Source organism: Aythya ferina (assembly GCF_964211825.1).
Source record: "Aythya ferina genome assembly, chromosome: 1".
Lineage (NCBI taxonomy): Eukaryota > Metazoa > Chordata > Aves > Anseriformes > Anatidae > Aythya > Aythya ferina.
The window spans coordinates 21,615,283-21,639,559 of NC_140296.1; the positions used below are offsets into that span (position 1 = coordinate 21,615,283).

The following is a 24,277-nucleotide window of genomic DNA, read 5'->3' on the forward strand; positions in this document are numbered from 1 at the left end:
ACACCCTCAGCACCTGAGATCTTCATTAAATTTAATATTTTACCTTTTAGGAAATGTTGCTTTTCCATCTAGTATTGTAGGGAATAATTGCAAAGTTACTTCTCCATTTTCTCTGTAAGATCTCCACTCCGCATACTCTCTCCTGAATTGCATAACCTGTGGAATGCAGATCAAGGGCATGACTGATGATCCTTCTGTAATTAAAGCTCCCTAATGCTGCCAGCACAAGCTCTATACAAAGAGCTAGGGAGGCAGTACCTCTGCCCTTTTCTGAACCCTTAAAATCTCTTGTGAAGGCAGCAATCACAAGCTGTTAGAGGGAAAGGAAGAATATAATCATTTGAACTTTTGGGAAGAAACTGGGAGATATCCTTTAGTTCATTTCAAAGCTGATGATGTCTGCAAACAATCCTTCTTACGTATCCGAAACACACTTATACAAGCTCCCCCAAAAGGAACTCAATGACCATAATAACAGATTTCTGAGTGTTAGCCTGAAAATTAACTCACTAAAAGAAAAAAAAGAAAAAAGGCAGACAATTTTGCAGATGTTTTTGAACATAAGCCAAACAAAGTTTATTTCTGCCTCACCAGACTCCATCATTAAAACGGGAAACAACAGATTTCAGAGATCTCCATAGTAAAAAGATGAAGCCAGTGTTTGTTTGCATGGTAGTTGACCTGCATAGTTCAGTTATAACAACTGATCAGCAATGCTGCTGCAAAATGAACAGCCCTTGAATACAGATGATGTAGAATATTAATTTTGGCAATAATTGAGTACTTGGAGGCTTGCATGTAAAGAGACAAATGTATTATACATCTCACATTACACTGTGAGAGGTTAGAGGATTTTTGAAGCCTTACAGGACAGAAACCATAAAATGTGCACATTATATTATCAAGAGGGAAGACAAAGACTGAATTTCAAAGACATACAATCTTGAGATCAACCCAGACAAACATGGGGGAGGGAGTGAACAACTCAGACTATAAAGCCACTCTATGAGAGCAAACAAACCACATCTGGATTATTTAAACTTCTGGAAAAAAAGTCACATAAACATTTGCAATGTAATGCTGCAACCCACAGATTTAACCCATAGTAAGATTTCTCTTGTACAGGCAATAGGAAATTTCTGTGCGAAAAGATAAGAAATAAAGCTAAGGAAGTTCTGTTAAATGAAGATTGAACATTTCACATAACAACATTTCTTTTTAAAGGGCAATCTTAATAATAACTGATCATCTTAAACCCACAGCTGAAAGACTGGACCAAATAGAACATAAAATTCTTTTCATTTTAATAAGGGAATTAAAAAAGTAACCAGAGGCCTCAGAAAAGTAACGAAGTGATAGAAACTTTCATCTTTATATGCACCAAGGAGGGCATATGCAACAGTGCTTGTGAAAATGCTGAGACAAAGACATGGGAAACAAGCCGGGATGTCCTGTCCAGCCTTAAGCTGCTGCTCCAGAAGGATGCAGATCTTTTGCAGGTCTTGTGTTAGATCTGCCAGTCCTACGCAGATATCTCAGGGTATGGCAGTAGATCTGAAACGGCATCACATCTCTATGGGCTAGCATCTGAACGTCACCTAAACCTGATTTATGAGTAACTTCTCCCAACAGAGTTCATTTTAGTCATCCATACATGAACCTGAACACCTTAAAGTCACAATTTCTGTACACTGAAAGACCATGGATGTGGTATGGTTGTCACAACTACAAATACGGCAGGGTATGATCTTTATGATTTGTTTGTAAAAAGTACATACATTCATTGCAAACAGCGGCGTATACTCCAAGTGAAAATTAACCTGATACCAAATCACACATAGATAACAAAAAGAGATTTTTACTAAAGTAATGCACCTTTTTCTGCTGATGGTGGACTCCAGTTCTTTGGTCAGTCTCTCTCTTATGCTAATACTGTAAGCACTCCTATTTTTCTTTCTGTTTCCCCTCCCACAAAGTGGCAACCGAAGAAATCAATTAGGTAACTTGAATGCACATTTTGTAGTAACATAAAGATTTTCAGAGGAAATGGAAGTCAAGAAAAAATGGTATTTCAAAACTTTCCCTCTTCTCTGCCTCAGAGATCAACAACCGACTTAAAAACTAGTTTTAGAGAAGTAAGTGCACCACCAAAAACATTACTGCCACCAAACCATTATTTGTAACAACAGACAGAGATATAAAATGCACCATATTTAAACATGCTTCTCCCTCCATGGCTAAGGGCAGTTAACTTAATACAGGAAGCTCCAGATACTTTTTAGGTTTGAAAACACTGAAAAGCACAAAAGACAGCAGACTGACCATCGGGGCTCTGCAAAGGATGCAGTACTTACCTTTAGAGAACATACTTTATTTAATAGAAGTTTTTTGCTCCAATATACAAAATAGGGGACTGCAGTCCCAATTAACATTTACATAGGTACACAGCAAATCATTTCCACCATTTACAACAACTGACGACTTTCCCATACTCCCCTCTGTACTACAGCCAAGAAATAATCCTATAATGCTTCACATACCAATCAGTCATATTTTGCACTTCCCTGCCTCTTTTCTTTTTTTTTTTTTTATGAAGTTGCAGTTTCTGATAATAGTTTAATTGAGAACTTCCGATTATTTCAGCTGCACTAAAAGTAAAATGAAATATATAATTTGGAATACTATCTCAAAAACCCTATATAAAATGAAAGTCAGCGCCTTATAAAAATATGTGGCAGGAGTAAAACCAGTGAATAAAATGAAAATGTTTTGAATTTTGTTAGGGTATAAAGTATTTAGCAACTAGTCTCAGATTTTGACTACACTAAGAAAAGAAAAAAGAAAGAAAAATAACAAAAAATTGTCCATTAGCAAAAAGTAACATGACAGTTCTTTTACAATACTGTACCTTTAGTATGCAAAGGACTTCATCCTTCTAACATGCACCATTAACCAACTGGCTCACTCCTCAACCCTTTTCCCACTGAAAGCTGAAAAAAGGTGTTAAAATTACTTGAATCCCTTAAGAAAAATCCAATCCTATTTCTGCATCTCCCACAATATTTGAGCTTTACTTTACAGTGCTGGTAGTTTAATCATGATACATAATTTTATACAAAAGAATTCTAGCCAAACCAGGGCTTTAGAAACTTTGCATTTTACAAAAGCAATTTGTTACAGCATGACAATTGCTAAATAGACCAATTTATTTAGTGACCCTGTTAAAGATTTGTTCAACTGAGCGGATAGGTGAAGTCATTTCCTGAGCTAAAAGATACAGGTAAGTAAATAGTCAGTTATAGCAGCAGACAGGAGACATTCTTTTCAAAAGTTGTAACAGTATCAATAAAATAACCTTAGAAAACTACAATAATGTAAAAATCACTAGCTGAAGAGGGGTGACAAGGACATCCAAGACCTGATTGCCATCATCTGGAACATATATCCCCTGACTTTCCAGAAATTACATTCAGCTACTGTCAGACAAAGTACTGTTAAATGGAAGAATGTCAGTCAAATCACAGTAGTTCACATTTATTACAGATCAGGTGTTTTGTCAAGAGTTAGTTCTTAATGCTGTTTTGTAAACCTAAAGCAGGGTAAAACAGCTGGTTTCAGTGAAAAACCCTACTTTTCATTCTACTTTTAAAGGAATGCAGTATCTTCAGTCTCACTGAATTTTAAGCTTATTTCTCTTAATTACTTAGAAAAAAATATACTTGAGACCTTGAGTGGTTTTTGAGACAGTCACCCATGTTATTGGTAACATAAGTCGATCTGTTTTTAAGAAAGGGAATGATATTCTGAAAACAGCTTACTTTGATCCAAATCATTCTAATTTGCTTAGAGTACAAGATATTAATAAATGATTAAAGAACTATAAAGACTGGTATACCACCGCTGCACCATCGTTTTCTTTTGATATGCATTCTTAAAAGTCTTCTGTGTAATATTTGTTCACTTTTTTCATCCATTAATGGAAAGATGATATTCTAGTTTAATTAAATCAAGTACCTCACTTAGATACCAGTTCTTCCAGAAGAAAATCTCTCTCCTATGTTACTAATCTTTTTAAGACATTGTAGACACTGTTTTTAGAATTTATATTGGCTCTTCTTTAACATTTTAACATAGTTTTAATTCAAATTAATATATAAAATTCTCAATACTTGTTAGAATAAAGGACAGTCAGTACACAAGATCCTAAGTTACAATAATTTATAAATAAAAATAAACTATTACAAACCAAACCTTTCCCCATACGGAGATTAAAAGCCATAATCTTGACTGATTGTTCCCGATCATACATTATAAATAACGTAAGCTTCTTCAGAGAAGCAAAACATACTTGCCTCCCTGACACCAGTTTATATCTTCAGTTAAACTACTACCATCAAGAAGGCAATTGGGCCCAGATATATCTTCTTGCTTACATGTTAACCCTCCCAGCCTCATTCTTTCAAACTTATGCACAGGAAACTAAGTTCACAAAGAGTCCTTTACTTTTTATATGTGAAGTCTGTATAAAATACAGATTTCTAATGCTCCTATTGCACCAACCTGGCAGTGCAGTTAGAACCTGACTCAAATTCCACTGAAGTCCATGTAAGGTTCTCCAGTGAGCTTAACGGGCTTTGAATTAGGACCACAGAAACAGCATTACCTAATGGAAAGCTCCTGCAAGAGCGGTTGGTATCTCTTTTTTGCTTACGGGATGCAGTGAAGACGTGTAGTCAGCGTGATACCTGAGCAAATAAAATGGTAATGATATGAAGGTTTTAAAAATCCCAAACTCTTAGTTGTGTGCAAACTGTGCTACCGCCCCCGGAGCTTCCTGCTTTTCTTCAGTGCTTGCTCCATTCCAAGATAGAGATGCGAGGCATAACAATCTCTCTTCGCTACAGTTCCCCCTCAATCCCGAGACTGATAGAAGAGGATGTAACCAGACTCAGAGTTCTTTGAGATGTCTGATGTCAACCCGTAGAATTCTTCAATAGCTTGTGCATCAATTTTCTGCATGTGAAAATACAAAATTTTAACGTGAGATTACCTTGCATAACATATATATCACATTACGTACCACTCTCGCTCTAAAATACGTTCTCAAACAAAAATAACTTTCACATATTAAAATAATCAAATCCCAATAATTCTTAAAGTTGCTATGTTTTCAGTCTGTCATCAACTGCACAGATGGTAGAGTACACATATGTTTATGTATGTATGTGTGTGCAATTTTAAGGATTAAGTGAACCTATGAGTGTAACCCAAGGTGCATTGTTTGTGCAAATTTCACACAGAAAAGCTTTAAGGATAACAATATCCCACTAAGACTTTGAATTCACAATGAAGAACATATGTACAAGACATCACTTCTCACTCTAAGCAGTGTAAGCCAGTCAACTGCAGATGAGAACAGTGAGAAGGCAAAGAATGAAGGCTGACTTTTTCTTAGTTTTTCATACAAAGTTTGCTGTCATCCTGCCAGCCTGGAAAGTCTCCTATAGCCAAGATTTTTGGGGAAAGACTTAAAGTGTCTGCCAAAACCAGACATTTTTGAAATGAGTATAGTCTGGTTTTCTTGTCATCGCTTTTTATACAAAAGAAATTGAAATTAAAAGCAAGCTCTCTTGCTGTATTTTAAACCAAGGATAATTATGCTACAAACAACAAAAAGGTGGAAAGATGAACTTTCCTTCACTTAGGCAGACATTATTTAATCTCTTTCCTATTATTTGAAATGAAACCTCTCTCAGGAAGGAGCAAGTCATTCCAACTTGACTAACCATGGGCCAGGTGTTACTGGTTTGGAATTGGAGAGATTGTCCCTGATATTTGTGAAATCATACAAGATCTACCACAGTGGCCTCTCTTTTCCTTGGAGGAAATTGAACTTCTGACCCTATTGAGACATTTCAATTTACAGTGTATCTTGATAAGACACAGAGGCAATCCTTCTACTTTCCCAGCAACCCTGCGTATTTCCATGTCTGTCATTTCCTGTGTGAAAAACGATCCATAACATGGCTTGGAGATAAGACTCCTTAATACCCTTGACTTGCCCTGCCAATTAACACAGTAAGTCCAATACCTGTCTCACTCATTTTTCTTTTTAATTATACAGTACTTTTATAATGTAACAAAAAATGTAAACTATTCATTGTACCGGCTTAATTAAATATAATAAAGGACACGGACAGCACAATCATACTTCTGTTCATGCGTAGGCATAAAAAAAAAGGAAGATGACAGAACACGCAAAAAACCTAAAACAGTACAAAATACAGACATGAGCAGTTTCTGCTCTTTTTCTCAATGAAGAATAAAAAATAACTGATGAAACAGTTGACAAAGCAAAAACTGGTGAAGGGATTTTTTTGTTTGTTTGTTTGAATACCACAAATTCCTGGAAGCATGGCTAATACTAGCAAGAATACCAGAAGCAAAAGACTCCTGTTTCAGGGACTAACTTCTAGATTTTACGCTGAAACTCAGGAACTCAACGTTTGTCTACTTTGATGCTTGTTGCAGCTTTTTCTGAAACAATCCAGGACATTGTACAAAACAGATGACCAGACTGATCCATTCCAATAATTTATAACCTCTTAGAAAATATGCACAAATACATTCCTCCAAGAAATTATTTACTCTCAGAGAAGAACTGCAATAAAACCAATTTATCTGCACCTTTATTTGCCATATACTCTGGCCACAGGATCAGCTTACTAAACAAAGGTGAAAGACAATGGCCATAGACAAAGAAGCTTCTTTTCAGAAATATACAAAACAAAATGCAATTAAGCTTACTGTACAGTCAAATTGCAAGGTGCAGCTCTGCCCTCACAGTTATTGATCATTTAGATTGGGATTGAATAACTCTTCTCATTAGCGTATCAGTCTTTTTACTTTAAATAATCATGCACACAACAAGGGCTGCAAGTGCTCAGGTTGGTATGAGAATAAAGTCCAGAGTACACACAAAGCTTACCTCAACAATATCATCATCAAAAAGCAACCAAAAATCATGACTTTTCACTATTGCAATATAATGTCCTCTGTTAGGGCCACTGTAAAATAAAATTAAAAAAAGAACACAAACTATAACACATGTATGTATAAACATATTTCATTAAAATGTTTTTTTTTTTCTTGTAGAAAAGCAGTATTTAACAGTAATTGAGATGGGTACCAACACAATTTCTGCTTGCATGTTTTTTTTCCTCTGCCACTTAAATTAATTTCATAACAATGTCTCACTTATCTGTATTAAATATTGTGCTAAAAAAAGGATTATACATAACCTGAGAAATAAGCAGCACAGGCATGAAAATATAAATGAAGGGAAATAAAAGAGAGACAGAGAAGTGAAATCAAGAAATTATTCTGATGCTTCATAAGGACAGGATAGATCCCACACCAGTTCTGATCTTCATAAAGAAGAACACGTAGAGCTACTGTTCATCTACAGGCTCAATCAGGAATCTCTTCATTTGCTTGACTGTAAACAAAAACTGAATGAAACTGGCAGTTTAGAAGTTTGAAGAAGCAAGGAAAGCCTCCCATTTAAACTAAAACAGCTCTAATGCACAGCTCTTCTGTTTGTGGCAGACGAGAAATTTCTCCACAACCACGACAGGAAAAAAAACTGTAAAAGTGTCTTACTAATTAATCAGATTTCAAGTAAGAAAATGATACATTTTCCAAACTAGCTGAACCTTAAAACTGAAAGTGGACAACTACTTAAAGTAGTTCTGGAACTGCCTGAACCTGCTAATGACACTCATACAATTTGTGTGTTTGTATCAGGGAGGGAAGGCTGCCATCTATGAGGGACATGTTTGCATACCAAATTACACAACCCAAAGCAAAACACAACTAACCTGACATGGCTGTGAGAATGGGTATGTTTCCAAGACTGAGCATATGTAGGGCTGTACTGCTAGAGTGATAACTCCCTGCTACTCTGCACTCTGGATCCCAAAATTGGACATTGAATTCCAGACACTGCTTGGTCAATGCAACAGAGAGACTGATAAACTGGAGCAAGGCCAGCAGCAGGCTACTGCATTTGTCAGAGAACTACAGCACCAGGTGGGGTAAGAGAGGCAATGGTCACAAAGCATGAAAAGGGAAATTCTGATGTGACATAAAGGGGAAAGAAAGTACAGTGAGAATGTTGATAGACTGAAACAAATTGCCCAAAGAGGCAGTAAAAATCCCCATTCCTAGTCATAAAACTGAACTGAGTACAGCCCTGAGCAACCTAATCAAATGTCAAAGTTAGCCCTGCTTAAAGTAGTTGACCTCACAGTATAAATTATTCTGATTCCAGATGTTAAATCATCTTTTTCCACTTTGGCGCTTTTATTTAGTCAATAAGTAGTTTGTACAGCAGCCCTAATTTAAAGACTTGAAACCGTAAGAACATTTATGGAAAACAGCAAGATCAAATTTTCTTATATCTGGGGGTGTTTTACAAAAGGTTGGATATGGTGCTTAGGGACATGGTTTAGTGGGTGTCATTGATGGTAGGGGTATGATTGGACCAGATGATCTTGGAGGGCTTTTCCAACCTTAATGATTCTATGATTCAAATACAAGTCTAACAGTCACATTCTGAAAGCAAGGAAATAAAGTAATCAACAAAACTCATACCATATATTTCAGAAAATGCTGATAAAGTCTGTAAGAAACACACAAAACACTTCATAAAGCAGTATCTGTTCTAAAATTCTTTCCCCTCTCTGTTTTTTAAAATGATCCTATGATCCTTAGAAGTTATTGCTTATATGACATGGGGTGTTTTGTTTTTTTTTTTCTTTTGACATAGATAGGCTCATACAAATAAACCTATGAAATATACTGCTTCTACTTTCCACAATGAGCTGTCATGGCAACAAAGCCATATATTACCAGGATTGGTAGCATCTCTTTACAATGCTTCCCTTGCTAATAAACTTTTAAGAGATCTTTAAATGCTATTAATGACGTGGTATTGGGTGTTTTGTTTTTGTAAACTCAGTTAAGCTTACACAAAAATCGCTTACATAAAATATATTGTTATTACCTTCCACAATGAACTACCACAGCAACAAGGTCATACATTCTGTCAGGATTGGTGGCATCTCCTGAGGTGTTAAATAAACGAAGCTCTAAAGGAAAAACTACTCTATAAGAGAGTTTTGTGTATCGATGCAGCTGATCCATGTATTTAAATCTCTTCAAATGGAGAGCTAGAATCATAGGAAGCTTTTTTACTTTCATCCTGAAAAACACAAACATAAAAATGCAGTATTTCCAATATTGAGCCAAATCCTTCAGCTGATATTGACTAACAGAAAACGTATCTACTGAGGTCTTTAAAAAAATTAACATGCATTAAAAAGATACTAAGATCATCAGCCATCTTAATAATACAGAACTTCCCCCTTGTTGCTAAAGTAAAGGTGGATTTTAACAATTGAGAGAATTGTAAATTTATTTAAAATAGTAGCTAAATGAAGACCCGTGAACAACCCATACAATAGTTTAGACATAAAGGCCTGTATTAGGTTTATGAAGTGAGGTTTTGGTAGTGGGAGAGCTGCAGAGGTGGCCTTTTTGAGGAGCCCAGGAGCTGCCCCACATTATATAGAAGCCACCTCCAGCCAACTCCAAAAGGAGCCCACCGCTGGCCACAACCAAACCAATAAGCAATGTTGGCTGTGCCTCTGGGAGAGCGGATTTAAGACAGGGAAAATCTGTTGTGCTACAGCAGCTGGGAAAGAGAGAAGTGAGCAGCAGCCCTGCAGCCCCCAGGTGAGTGCAGCAGGAGGGCAGGAGGTGCTCCAGGCAGGCAGCAGCAGTTCCCCTGCGGCCCGTGGAGAGGCCCCTGGTGGAGCAGGCTGTCCCCCTGCAGCCCATGGCTCCCACATGGAGCAGATCTCCACGCTGCAGCCCCCCCATGGGTGGAGGAGCCCCCGGGGGAGCAGGTGGATGTGGCCTGGAGGAGGCTGCGGCCCATGGAGAGCCCCCGCAGGAGCAGGCCCTGGGCCGGAGCTGCAGCCCGTGGAGAGGAGCCCACGCAGGAGCAGGGGGGCTGGGGGGAGCTGCCGCCCACCCGTGCTGGAGCAGTTTGCTCCTGGGGGATGGACCCTGTGGGATGGAGCCGTGTGGGAGCAGTTCCTGAAGAGCTGCAGCCTGTGGGCAGCCCCTGCAGGCTCAGTTCGGGAAGGACGGCATCCATGGGAGAGACCCCATGGGGAGCAGGGGCAGAGAGGGACCCTGAGGGAGAGGAGAGGAAGCATCTTGGACTGACCGCAGCCCCCATTCCCTGTTCCCCTGCACCACTTGGGGGGAAGAGTTAGCAGAGGGTGGATGGTGGGAAGGTGTCTTTAGTTCACTTTTAGTTCCCACTGCTCTAGTCTACCAGTGATAGGCAATAAACAATATTAATCTCCCTTACTAGTTTGCCTGTTACAGTAATCGGTGAGTGATCTCCCTCTTCTTACTCAACCCACAAAACTCTCCATTGTATTTTCTCTCCCTGTCCTTTTGAAGAGGGGGAACCAGAGCCTGCTGTGGTGGCGCTTAGCTACTTCCCAGTATCAAACCACCACAAGGCCACGTAGGACAGAATTCATTTTTAAGACATACCTCCCTCGAGCTTTTCTGAGTTCCCAAATGCAAATCCTATACCTCACTTGGTATACATTGGAGGTATCACAACAATGTTGTTTCAGAGATCCTGTGCCAGTTGAACTTCCCAATAAATTGGCCAAGTTAAATAAGAATTTTAAAATAGGCAATACCACTTTGTCACATTTCTGTCACTCCACAAGCGTTCCTATCAAGCTGTTCATTTAACATTGCCAAGGGATACAAACAGCACACTGTTATTCAGCCTACCCGATGCTGCCAAAATAAGATAATGCTATGCTCTAAGCGCAATGATTTTGTGTACATGTTGCAGCTTCATTTTATTGAAGTCAAAGCCAGAAAGTGATAACCTAGTTTTACTGAAGACTCACCGCCCCCCTTCCCTAGTTTGAGGTATTGAGATCTCATGTCAGTGCTTACAAATCCTCATCAGCCAAACATAGCTGGCCTGGCAACAAACAGAAACTTCCACCCTCTGAGTGATCAATTTGCCCACAAAATAAAATAAAATTGCCACAAAAACAGCTACCAAGTTAGAGTGCAGTGCTTTTTGGCACAGCTTATTACCTTAGATTAGCACTGTGCAGAATTTGTCAGACTTTAGCCCTGAAAGGTAGCTCAAAAGTCTCAGCAATACAGCTCAATGAAGGCTTCAGATGTGTTCAAGACTGTATTTTCAGAATGTCAGTAAGTATGTTTGTACAACATAATCCTCTTCTAAAAGATAAGGGACTGGGGACAAAAACCTTGAAAACACACCTTCCTTTTCTTTTCTCATTAAACTTAGACTTGATAGTAACTGAAAAAAACTGCTAGACTCAAGTTTTCTCTTTGTCCTGCAAGGGAACTAGGAAATAAAATGCTGAAGGGGTGCAAGATGACAGGAGCAACTATTTTTCTGGACAGTTACTTTTTGTTATATTACTGAGATATGGATATAATTTCTGCTCCAGTTTTTTCAAAATGGAAGTCCTCTTTTTTAAAATGCAGTTGTGTTTGACAATAGGAGCTCTTTCACTGGCCAAAAATTCACTTTTTCTAGTTGAACAGACACTAACATGGATAAACTTTATGATATAGAGAAGGAAGAAAATTATGACTGCAGTGAAACTGACCTTAAGGGCCACATGAAGAGTAAAGTATAAACAATAAAAGCTGTGTTTTGCCAATATATCAGTGCCTACAGTACAGGCTTATGTCAACACATCTTATTATTGGTCAGGGATCACGTTGCCTCCCACACAGAAAAAAAGCTAAGGCAACAGAAAACAACAGGACAGACCTTGCTTCACAACCCTCTCATACACATCAATTAGTAAGCTTATGCAATGTGTAAAAGCAAACTTGGCAGATGAGATATGCCAAAAGCCACGTGTTCAATCTACGGTAAACCAAATAACCAGAATCAGTGGTATAACCAGTAGAGCATGTCAGTGTTCCCATCCCTGAAGCTCATCCATATAAGCAGACAAATACTTTCTTAGGTAATAAATAAATACACAGTACACAACATCAGAGTTTTTTCAAAGGTGTAAACAAGACTAAAAGAAATATTAGACAAGAAATGTTTTTACACAAAATAAACTACAGGCTTCCATGGAACTTCAGATGCTTTTCAGGAGCACTGCCATGCAGATGTTTAGCACAGCTAATCAAAATCTCAGTTAGCAAAAAGTGTTATTACAAGCATCAGACTGAATCAGTAAAAAAAAGTGCTATCAAACTGTCTCTTGCAGCAATCGTAAAAAACATTTAATTATTTAGAGAAAAACAAGCTTAAGAAGTCCCATGAAATCAGTAAATTTTCATTACTACCCAGAATTTTTAACTAATTATTAGTAGTTTGTTTTAGCTTGTCTTTTTATCTTATCTTTGGTCTTAAGACCATTATTTTTGTCATTCTTAAAATAAATAATAGGCCTCCCAAAACACTTTACATGGATTCTCATTACTCATGGAAGTAGCCTCGATGAATTCAAGCACGAGGAATGTAACCAGGTTATTCTTAAGTGGAAGAAGAGTGAAAACAATTAAGAGAGACAGAACTTTCTCTTCATGCCTCATACACACAGAAAAGGAAATATTATAGTATTTTCAAGAAATACTTGTGTTTTTTTTTCCTTCCCTGAATCTGATGTACCTTTTATGTGCTTCTTGCTTACTGCGACATTCTTCACAATAATATTTGTATTCACTGCACAGAGTTTCTGTATTGCTGAAACCCCTGAATAAAAAAGATAAAATTATATAGATACTAGTTTCTTACCAGAAATATATATATAAACATACATAAATAAACAGAAATATAATTTTATTACGTTTACATAAAATAAAATTTGCTACATAAAATGACTATGAGTTTTACTTCCTGCTTTTATAGTTAAAAAAACAAAGAAACAAAATATGGAAGTTCATATTTTTGTATCTACCTTAAACAGTGAGTGATTGAAGTATTCTGCTCCACATCAACTGAAAGGTCTAAGAAGTCTTCATCTTTGCTGCTTATCTGCAGGAAGAAAAGACAGGCAGATTACAGCTAAAACCTGTCACACTAATTTACCTCTTTTTCAGCATCATTTTCTATTGATAGAATGCATCATTGCCCTTGTAATAGCTTTCAAAAATTGCTACAAGTGAAACGTCTAGGAAATGTTAGAGATTTGCGAGATCTGTTTCTGATTTTGTTCAGAAAGAAGAAGACGGAAGCGTGTATGTGTCCACGGAAGTATACAGCGCCAGTGATTATGCTGTGATTTTAGCTCAACAATAATTCCAGGTTCCTTCTACACCTCAGACTTTTTGAAAGAATATAATTACTAGGATTTTTCTCCTACATAATGCTCTCACCTCTTCTCTTCCCCTATGATTTCCTCTTATTGACAGATATGTATTTGCCTATCATAGCATTCCTAATAAAGAGCAGAAATGCTTTGAAGACTCCTGTCTAGATTCATAAGCAACAGATGACATATTTGTTGGTAAACAAGAGCTTGGGACTTAGTCTGATAGAGGCAGAACTGTGAATAACATCTACACCACTGCACACAGCATGGGAAACGAGCATGGTGCAATTAGAAAACTATGACCTTACTGCAATCATGGAAACTCGGTGGGATGAATCACACAAGTGGAACACTGGAATAAAGGTCTACAAGCTCTTCAGAAGAGACACGCAGGGAAGGAGGGGCAGGGGTGTTGCACTCTATGTTAGGGAAGAGACTGATTGAGAATCAACCGTGTTATTAAAATGTTTAGGAAACAGCAAACTGCAACCTTAGCTTTTGTCTGCTAGTGTTTCCACTTTGTATCTAGAGATACTTGGTGTCACTGGTGAGAATGTCTACTGCCTTTTATGGCTCCTACATACAAAAGTGCGTGCTTTCAGAAAAGGTGCCCAGCTGCAATTTCTTGATTGAAAGCAGCTAGAGCTAAATATCTACAAGAGAACAAATTAAGGTCATCTTTAAAACATATGAGATTTGTGTTCCCTAAGAGAAATTTCAAGCTTTTCTCTGATTATCAAGAGATGAGAAGCACACAGTTCCTAAGGGCAGCAGACATGGAGAATAAAAAGATAAATACAGCTGTTCAAGACAATTATTTCTGAAAATTAACATAATTGGGCAAATCAAAAGAAAAAAAAAAAACACTTATGAAATTAAGTTAAAACTTTCTCTAAATATCTATGAGAGGACTGGAGAAAGATTTGTCCCACTATTCTATAATCTTTACAAGAATAAGCATACATACACAGAAAATATGCCACTGTGCCAGTATGTATCACGTCTACAATAACATTCAAATGCTTAAGTGTAATGTTTAGACTTCCAGAATATATGCAGAAAACTTCCAAGATGTTTTTAGGGCAGGCAAAAAGAGCAACCAGCACCTTCAGCACTTTGCTCATTTCCTATTCTCAGAGTTGTAATACAGTTTAGGTGTACGGAGACAACAATTCTTCAAAAGATGTCATTGCAAGCCACTTTCAGAATTACCAATTTGAGTTTGGAACACTAAGAACTCTGGTGCAAATCACTGTAGCCTAGGAATTAAGAATGGCTCAGAAAAAAAATCAGTTCTAGAAAACATTCTGCTGCAGTCTTCAGTGAGGACAGCTAGGATTAAGGTGCTGTGTGATCAGTGTTATTCAGACATGCAATTAAGATATTTCTTCCTTTCTTGGTCTAATCAAAGAAAATTCCATGAAAGAATTAAAATTTCATAGGTGGCTTTATCACAAGCAGAAGCTGTAAGGGCAGGGAGGCAAGTGGGGAAGAAAAAAGGGATGTATTACAGTTGGATGAAAAGGAAGTAGGTACTTAAATCAGAAGTTTACAAAAGGAATTTTCCCATTGTTAGTGGTAATATTGATATACTGCCTTCAAGAAGCTCTCTCAGGTTAGCTGGTCATTGTACACTTTGGATCATGAAGAACCATTACAGGTTTTATTGAAAGAATAACTAAGTGGATTTTTTCCATCTAGGCTGATAACTTAGAATATGCTATTCTTCATTTTTAAGATGTTTTCATGCAGTTGTGTTTGAACAGTTAATTTATGTGTACAGTTTTACTGAAAAAAAAAATCATTTCACACTCTAACCACAGTCTCTTCTTCTCTAGAGGTTATATTTTCCAATAAACATCACTAAATTCCTTAGACTAAAGTAATCTCATTTCAAAGCTATGTATCTCAATCATCTATAGAATGAAAGAAAACCAACCCTAGAAACAGACATGGTCATCACTTGCAGAGCAAAGCCCAGATGTATTCAAAAAGCCTTTTGAGTGCTCCTAGCACAATACATGCATCCGAACAATGATGTACCGGAGTGTTCCAATATTCTGATGAAAATGCATGGCACATTGTTCTCACATGATGGACATAATCTCCACTCAGACTGCACATCTGTAGTCTGATGGCCAACGCCACACAGAACACAAAACCCAGATGGCTGACACCCAAGGAATCTGTATTTCTCTCAGTTGGGAATTTTGCTAGCAACGTGAATCGGCTCGTGGACAAAAAAGCTTTTGCAGCTGTAAGCTCCCATGTGTGCTAAGACAGAAACTATTTTTAAATTAAGCTGAAACAAAGGGCATGGTTTGTTGTGGGGGAGGGAAGAGAAAGTAGGACATAGTTAAGTCTTCGATACAACTCCTGTAGAGAGTCCACTGAGTTATTCCTTACTGCCTTCCCTCAGTCCAAAGTAGACTTTTTTATGTTGATGAAACATACCAAAACAAGAAGAAGACCACCAACTGAACTAGAAAACCCTTATCAATACCAGTCTGATGCTTTTGATCCAAGATCATTTCCCCCTTTGTCAATTCCATTATTGTATGGTTCACTGATATTCTTTCCTGAAATTTTGAGGAAAACTCTGCAAAACCAATGAACTTCTAGAACATTTTTATCAATCAGCTACAATAAAATTGTAAAATTCACTTAATCATACTTCGTATCTCTATCATGGAAGGGGGAATGCATCATGACACGAAATCACATTAAAAGAATATAAAGACAACTTACAATATGCTTTGTAGTTTATTTAGTTTCTAGTGTAGCTTTACCCAAGACACAAATCCTTGTTAAAGAATCATATCTATGTTTCTGATATTCCACTGACCATATTTAAACTGAGGTTAAACCTTTAAATAGTATGTTAACTTTTTAGATCAAAGGAGGGCTAATGAGACAGTGTGTCCTGGAAAGAAGCTCTATAATCAGGACAATTAAAAATACAGTAAAATCTTTCCATGCTGGCTTTCAGGAGCATCTTAGAATATGTTCCTTCTCACATGGAAGAAAGATTGCATTTTGTATTTAAAAATGCATTAAGTTCTACATTTAAATGATAATAAAAATTCTAAGGTTATTTTCTTATCATTAATAAGCACTAAATCATCCCTTATTGCTGGGTAAGTATGCAAAGTAATGCAATGTAAATCTCAAGTCATCTGCTACATGAGTTATATTCAAGTACTCCTTACATTTTAAGTTATTTTTCTAAAAACAGAAGGACTCTAAATACCAACAACTTCAATAAACATTAAACCAATCCTATATACTCACTATATTTGAAAATAAGACACTATTCACAGTACTATTACCTATTTAATACGTGTAAATGTGTTTCTAAATGCTGATTTTCAGGTCATTGTGTTTTAATTAGAAGCTGATACACTGAGTAGACAGAAGCTGATAAAATAGTTTCCCAATTGTTAGGGGTTAGAATACAAAAGCCCTAGTATACAAAAAGCAATGTGTATTAAAAAAAAAATTGGCTTGTGATAGATATTCTTTAAAATTCAATTAGTCAAGGAGGCATAGCTGTGAACAGCCATGACATATCTTGTTCAGCAATAACGACAGATAAATAGAACCAAACAATATCAGTAAAACTCAAAATTGTGATAGGTCTGATAACTAATAAAATAATGCTGGTAAATAACATATCAGCGTTTTTTTATTGTGTTAAGGACCATACCTAAATCAAAATCCTGACAGGTATTATTCACTATGCCACAGTGAGGAAGCGTAATGACATTGGTCATTAGAATAAGCTAAACTCATGTTTCAGGAAGAAAAAAACACAACACAGTTTAAAAACTAATAGAAATGTGATTGACAGTTGCCATGAGGTAATAACTAGGGAGGAGAAATGTACCAAAAAAGAAAAGATTGTAAGTGGAAATCAGCACTTAAATTACTCAAAATATCATGCTCTACTGAAGTCTGAAGTTGCATTATATATGACGTTAGTAAACTTTTTTTTTTTGACATCAAAAAGTGGTGGGATTTCTAGAAGACAAAAAAGAATACATGTGAAATATATAGATATAATTTGACTAATTCCTCCTTTCCAATGTCATGCTGAAATATATGCATTATGTAATTAAAGAAAATAGGTATGAAGAGCCACACAAAAAAATGCAGTCATTTAGCTTTTTACTATATCTAAGGCATAGACCGTGACAAAATTACTGTAATTTTCAAATTGTGCTGTTTTTTCTCTTTCTCAAGGAGGTAAAATTCAATTACAAGTTTTTCTCTGAAATATATTCTTTCTCTTACTGTAGAACTACTCTCAAAGAAATTTTGGTATAGCTCACTCAAAGAGGGAGTTTATTTATCAGGGTTGAGTAGCAGCAAAATACCTGTGGACAGACATTTAAGTAAAGATTACTTTTCCTGTATTTTATGGTCTTTGAGTATCCCAGTCTAATGCCTCAGTGCCAACTGGCATCCACAGTATGCTCATACAAATGTAAAATTTCTAAAGAAAGAAACTAATTTGTTAGTCTGTTAAGATAAATTCTTCATGCTTCAGAACTTTGTTTCATCATTCATGTATTAAGTAAATAAAGACTTACAGTTTCACATGTAAGACATCTGGTTTCATTTGTTAATGTTCCCTGAAAGATTTCATGAACCCAGGTTGGGTCTGGTGGGCTGTTATTTTCATTATCAATGTTGCCATTGGGTAGGCGACCATTTTGCTTCTCTTGTTTTCTTTCCTCTTGCAAAATATCCGCAATTGTATTTAATAGATAGTTTAAGAACTCATGTGCATCCTGCTGCATGTAGTTATCAAAAAGCTCTAAAAGATTAAAAATAGCAAGAAATTGGTTAGTGTTATACTACATACAAGATTTTAAAAAATGGAAATTTCAAAATCAGTCTTTGTTTCAGGTCTTGAATCATTTCACAGTAAACACTAAAATCAGTACTTCACATATTAAGCCAAAAATATAGCAGGGGGGTGGGGAGAAACTCAGCTTACATACACATAAATATCTCAACTGATCAGAATTACCAGAAAAGTGAACCATTCTGCAAGAAAACTAGAGCACTATTCTGGTAACTAAACATTGGTGTACATATAGTGGCACCTGAAATTTTACAGATTTTAATGGTTTGGATCTCCCACAGGGGCTATGCTGTTTTAGACAAACTTAAGTCAGTGCGTTGGATAACACAGGACATCTCAAACGCCATTAGATGTTGATATTTTCACAATGAACTCAGAACTTATGACAGGAAATATTTCATTGTTTATATATTCTATCAAAGAAGAACATGAACAGTAAATGTTAAAAACATTCCTTTATTGATTTTTACTTTTAGGGGTTTAAGGCCACCATTGCTCTGTCATAAATGCTTTCCTGTCAGAAATAGCAATGAAAATAAGATTCAAATGTCAGTATCTCAAGTTCTTAAACAACATTGGTTTTTGCAGATCTTTTTAAGGCAGTATTTGTAGGAGCCATGTCACATTAGCCTGAATATCTACCCAAGGCAAGAACAAACAAGCTTTTTATTAGGACTCGAAGTAATAAACAGATCTATCTTTTAAGATCTGAAATATTGCTTCTAGAGATTGGTGTATGTAGCAACTTTATTACTGGCAGACTTGTTGGACAGATAAAAACACAGTCACTATGTTTTGCAGTTCACATTGGTTTATCAACAGCTCTAAGCATAACAATCATAGAATTAATTCAGTTGATGGGAAATAGTTTCGCCGGCACATACTTGCAATGTATAGCAATACTACAGATTAAACTCTCTCACAAGTCTATTATCTTGTTTACGTTCAGACTGGTACCACCGTGAAAACAGTTTATTGTAGCCCCTTGAAATACCACCTTGAGACATCCTCTGCTTCTACAAATCCTCACTTACAGACTAAGAAAACCTAAAGGGCATTGAACCAGATTTATTAACAGATACTTCTCTCTGACCAGGAATTCTTCAAAGGAAATTCTCCTATCAGTTTAACAACCATGCTATATTATTGGCTAATATCATACATGTTTGGGTTTTTTTAGCATTCACATCAGTTAACTGTAACTTTCAATTTGCTCTTGATAACACTAAGAGACTAGCCTTAACAAGAGGAATAGTTCTTAGAATTGGAAAGATGAATGAAGAATATCCTCAGTGATGAGTACGTTTTGAAATGAACACAGGGACTACATCAAGGCTTTACTGTTATTCACTATCATTCACGTTGATACCATCCAGGAGTAAACTTCGAACACACCAAAAAAATCCTGAGTTATTAGCAAAGTAGGGAGAACATGATGCTAATCTGTATCATTTGGTTAAACAGTGCAACAGGGCAGCCAAGAATATGAATCAAGTAGCCTATTTAATGAACTCCTACACTATTTTTGAGAAGAAAAAGTTCTACTGTGAATCTAACCACCTACAAGATCTTTATTTAATCAAGTAAATCACGGCAGAACAAGAGCTACAAGTCTCTTGAGGTAAAACACTCCAGAGGTTCCTCACCATGATACATCACAGATCTCTCGGGGATATCTGCCCAGCCAGTAAATTAACAACATTGTTCATGTTATGATTAGATGAAATTTAAGTAAACGTAACAGTATTCCTTCAGGTGGCTTCAAGGCAGTTGCTGCTTCACAGACAGTTAAGCTTTAAGGTCATTAATATATGTATGTTGGATTCAGGCTTGGAAAACAAAGATTGAATAGCAGCATTGTAGTGTGGAATACATCAAGTTTATGTTCTCAGTCATCTCCCTGGTACAGCTGGATACTGACTGGAACAGAATTTTGATTGGTATTGCATACCTATCTGATTCTTTCTTAATCCTACCCTTCTCTAACGCTCAAAACTGTGTACAATAAACTTGTAATAGTATATACAAAGTCCATGAAATCACTGCTCAACAATTTAGCCATTTAATTCAGTAGAAAAGGTGAGAGCTTCATCATTAGCAGACTCAAAAAGCCAACAAAAGCTGAATTTTCACATTTTTTCTCTCTGAATATCTTCCAGTTCCTTCTCCTGTGTAGAATTTCAGTGTCATGACATAATTAAGCTTTTAAAATAATACTTTCTATAAAGAACGTAATGGTTCGTGTGTTTTGCTCTGCTTTACATTTGAACCATTCTCCCCATTTGTCATAGTCAGTCAACATTCATTAACTAACTAATGAAATAATAATGAATAATTTCTGTAAATGCATAAAAACACAAGGACACTTACTCAAGTACACTTACTGAAGAACTTAGGGATTGTTTTCTATTCTGCTTAGCTAAGACAGTTCTTTCTTCAGATAAGAAACAAGAAATGTTAAAAATCTCTGGCAATCTCTTAAAATTTGGGATATCTATTACAGCAAACAAATTAGATAAAAAACACTTAATGATTTTAAAATGCACTAATTCTTTAAAAAGTAGGTCAAGCTAAGAATTGTAAAAATGCTAACTGAATATAAAAATTCTCTGGATTTAAGCTAGATTCTTGCAGGGATGTCTCAATGTCTGCTCCATACATTCAATTTGGCATTCAATTCTACGTTCAAAGCGTAATGATCTTTTAAATACAAAATAAAAGCATTGCAGTGAATTTGGATGATAAAATTACAACTCTTAGGCAATATTAGCAGGCAAGTTAGGAGCAGCCTCTGACAATACTTTAAGTTCTACACAAAGAGAAAGAGAAGAGGATTCTCTCAAAATAGTTCCATGGTTACACCCTCATTCTAGGGTCTCCTCATTTTTACCCTACAGCACCAAGAACACTTTTCATCCCTAATAAATATGTAGGTATTCCACTATTTCAACTCCAGAACCAAATCATACTTGCTATTACACAAGAAAAAAAAAAAGTTACCATTTTCTTTTCGTAATCTTGTTATAAATTTCTTGGGAGGTATAACTCCAACTTTTTTCTTCTGGGTGGCTATACTGTGGAAAAGATCAGCTAAGCATGTAAGGAGGTTCTCTTTTTTTCTTGGTTGACTCTTGTATGCTAAGACTTTGTCTCGAAATGGGCGACAGAAATAAAGTGCCTGAAGAACTGAGTTGCAGTAGCATGTATTCCCAAACTATAAAAGAAGAGAGACATTTATTAGCTTGCATTGTATTACTATAGACAGGTAAAATTAAATCTGAAGTATGAGAAAATTCATAAGCATGGCAAATTTTCTGCAAGTCATTTATTCTTGACTTTACGATGTTAAAGCTTATTTCTGTTGTGCAAAGGATTAACAAGGACACTAAGTAAATGCAAAAAAAAAATATGTAAATTTGAACAATGCTGTATCATTTTGTCCTACCTGTAAATTTAATTAGTTAATAATATTTTGCGTTAACTTGGGTCAAAACGTGCAACAAATACCACCAATTTCACAGCTCCCAAAACATGGCCAAGTAAAAATATCTATCTATTGCATCTATCCATCTAGCCACAACAGTGAAGAACAGGCACAGCATGACCTTGTACTGTGAAGAAACTCAACTGTAAATTAAGAGAGCTGTTCAGACACTTCAGAAATTGGATTCTCCAAATCTTATTATTTGTGATCAATGTCAGAAATAACTGCTTTAACCTGTTTCTGTATTTTCAATTCTCATTTTAGGGTGACAGGATTGGCATTCCAGTTTTCTTCAAACACTGAAACGTGGCTCGTTGAGGATCTGAAGCTATGTCACAGGTGGTAGTTTCAAATGGAGATTAGAAGGAAAAGGACACACAATTTGGACATGGGCAGTCTGAAAGAGGCAGGCCACTGAATTGAAGTGGGGTAAGCAGAGTCAGCTTGAAGAGCATCCATAACTCCCTTTGTGCCAAGATGCTCTCTCTGTTCCTCTTCCCTGAATTCCTTCCAGCTCTTAGGCACTGCTTCCTTTGAGTCTTGCACTCACTGACACTGTCGCCAGCTCACCCCAACATGACAAACCTCCCCATCACCTCTGTGAAGGCATCATGAATTGTCAGTGGTGAAAGTCGCTCTCATTTTATGCTGCCCTCCTGCAGTGAAGCCCATTATCTAACACTGAAAGTGTCAGAAAATTCTTTATAAAGCCCTCAGCAAGTAATCCAACCTTTCAGCTGCAGTCACTCAACCTGCAAATTGAAGCACATACCTACTAGGCACAGCCTGTAAAATGTGAAAATAATGTTTTTATGCTTTATATAAAAATATTAGCATATACGGGTACCAAATTATATTGCGATGGGGAGACTGTTACACAGCAAACAGAGTCCATTTAGAGGTATTAAGAGCAGCTTCCATCAACAGAGAAAAAGCACTAAAAGCTTTTACATCTTAGGAGTAATGGGGAAGTAACTGTTTTCTGCCCTCTACCAATTGAGACAATGACAAACAAGAGCACTATGCAATTTAATCAGAAAGCTGGGAAGGAAAATGTTTTTTTTGTTGTTGTTTCGTTTTGCTTTTAAAATAATGAAATATGGCTTCTTAAATACCCAAGATTCACTCAAAGAAGAAGTGTATTTTTTTAAAAAGACATGAAGAAGTCTTAAGATCTCCATATCAAAAAGTGAGGAAAATAACACCTGTTAATTTTACTTTTTAAGCCAAGGAAAAAATACGAGCTACATTAGCTTCTCTGAGGCCCAAATCCGCACTCAAACAGGTTAATGAATTTAAGAGGAAAAGAGGGCTTTTTTCCTTATAGAAACAGATGAAATCATGCATTAATTTATGTCAAATCATTTAATATTATAAGCTAGCTATTTATGACTTTATAATTAGAAATAGCAATATACAAAAGAAACACATTAAAATGTTTAAAAAGTTCCAGTTAAATCAAATGGAAGAAGTGCTAAAAACCTCTATACCTGATGTCAAAAGATGAAAAGGTCGTAAATTAGAAATTTCATAACATTCCCATTTCAAGAAGGCATGCTTTGATTAAAAATTAATTACAATGACAAGCATGCAGTGAGAGGCAACCAAAATATGAAGCAACAGGGAACACTGAACAAAATTGTGGAGATTAAATGCAACGTGAATATATGTTAACCTACACGTCTATGGATTGGAACTACAAGCAAGCAGATCAATTTCATACGGTTTTCTCCAACCAAATTCAGAACGACAGCAGGCAAAAGAAGACAGTTTGAAAACAACTGCCTGAAGACGATTTTATTAGATCATGTTTATTTTTTATGTAAAGCATCAATCTCCATAGCTGCAAAACCTGATGTATTTTTTTAAAATACAAGCTTCCGATAGGGAAATGGGGAAAAGGTGGGGAGGTTTCCCTACTAAGTAAATAGGAAACTTTGTTAAGCAAATAAATGCTGGTCTTACCATCATTATTACTTTACACCTCACTTTCCATCTTTGACTCCAACCCAAAAGCACAGCTCTAACTTCAAAACCAGCCAAGACCTTGCTGCAGTCCTCTCATCCTCCCATCACCAATTGAATAATGTCAATCTGGGCCTTTTCAGCCTCCAGATTACACATCACTTTCTAATTCTCCTCCTTCCATCCTCAGCTCTCCTGCTACCCTGGTCAACTGACATCTTCCTTCTCTCCTCACTTTCCACCTAACAAAAGCCAGTTGCCTCGGAAGCACAATACTTGTACACAGCAATGCTTGCACATCTCTTTACAATGAGAAGTTTGTAACCATAAGCTGTATGCCTTGTAGTGTTACTGTCAGCACTCCAGCACCACTCTGAAATAGGAAAATGCACAGCACTGAACACCCATCCAGCTATTCAAAACAAGAAGGGTATTTAGCTTGGTTTATTCAAAATACAGCTGTAGGAAAACAAATGCCTTTGTAGTTTGCATCAGAGTAACAGTAGGAAAATGTAAGAAAATACAACGATGGTATTT

At 36.5% G+C, this 24,277-nt stretch overlaps 1 protein-coding gene across 2 annotated transcripts in view; it reads right to left on the bottom strand.

Moving 5' to 3' along the window:
• Positions 1-549: 549 nt before the first annotated feature.
• The window catches only part of USP12 (ubiquitin specific peptidase 12), a 38,018-nt gene continuing 14,290 nt past the window's right edge, over positions 550-24,277 (bottom strand). Inside the window, exons 3-9 of one of the 2 annotated variants that reach the window (XM_084539323.1) lie at positions 21,292-21,505; positions 18,014-18,240; positions 13,068-13,144; positions 12,779-12,862; positions 9,068-9,265; positions 6,989-7,067; positions 550-5,013 (exon numbers count right to left, since the gene is read on the bottom strand). In XM_084539323.1, coding sequence (XP_084395449.1) covers positions 4,912-5,013; positions 6,989-7,067; positions 9,068-9,265; positions 12,779-12,862; positions 13,068-13,144; positions 18,014-18,240; positions 21,292-21,505 — 981 coding nt within the window. In that variant the 3' untranslated portion in view covers positions 550-4,911. The remainder of the gene's footprint in view (positions 5,014-6,988; positions 7,068-9,067; positions 9,266-12,778; positions 12,863-13,067; positions 13,145-18,013; positions 18,241-21,291; positions 21,506-24,277) is intronic. The other variant, XM_084539322.1, reaches the window with a different exon arrangement.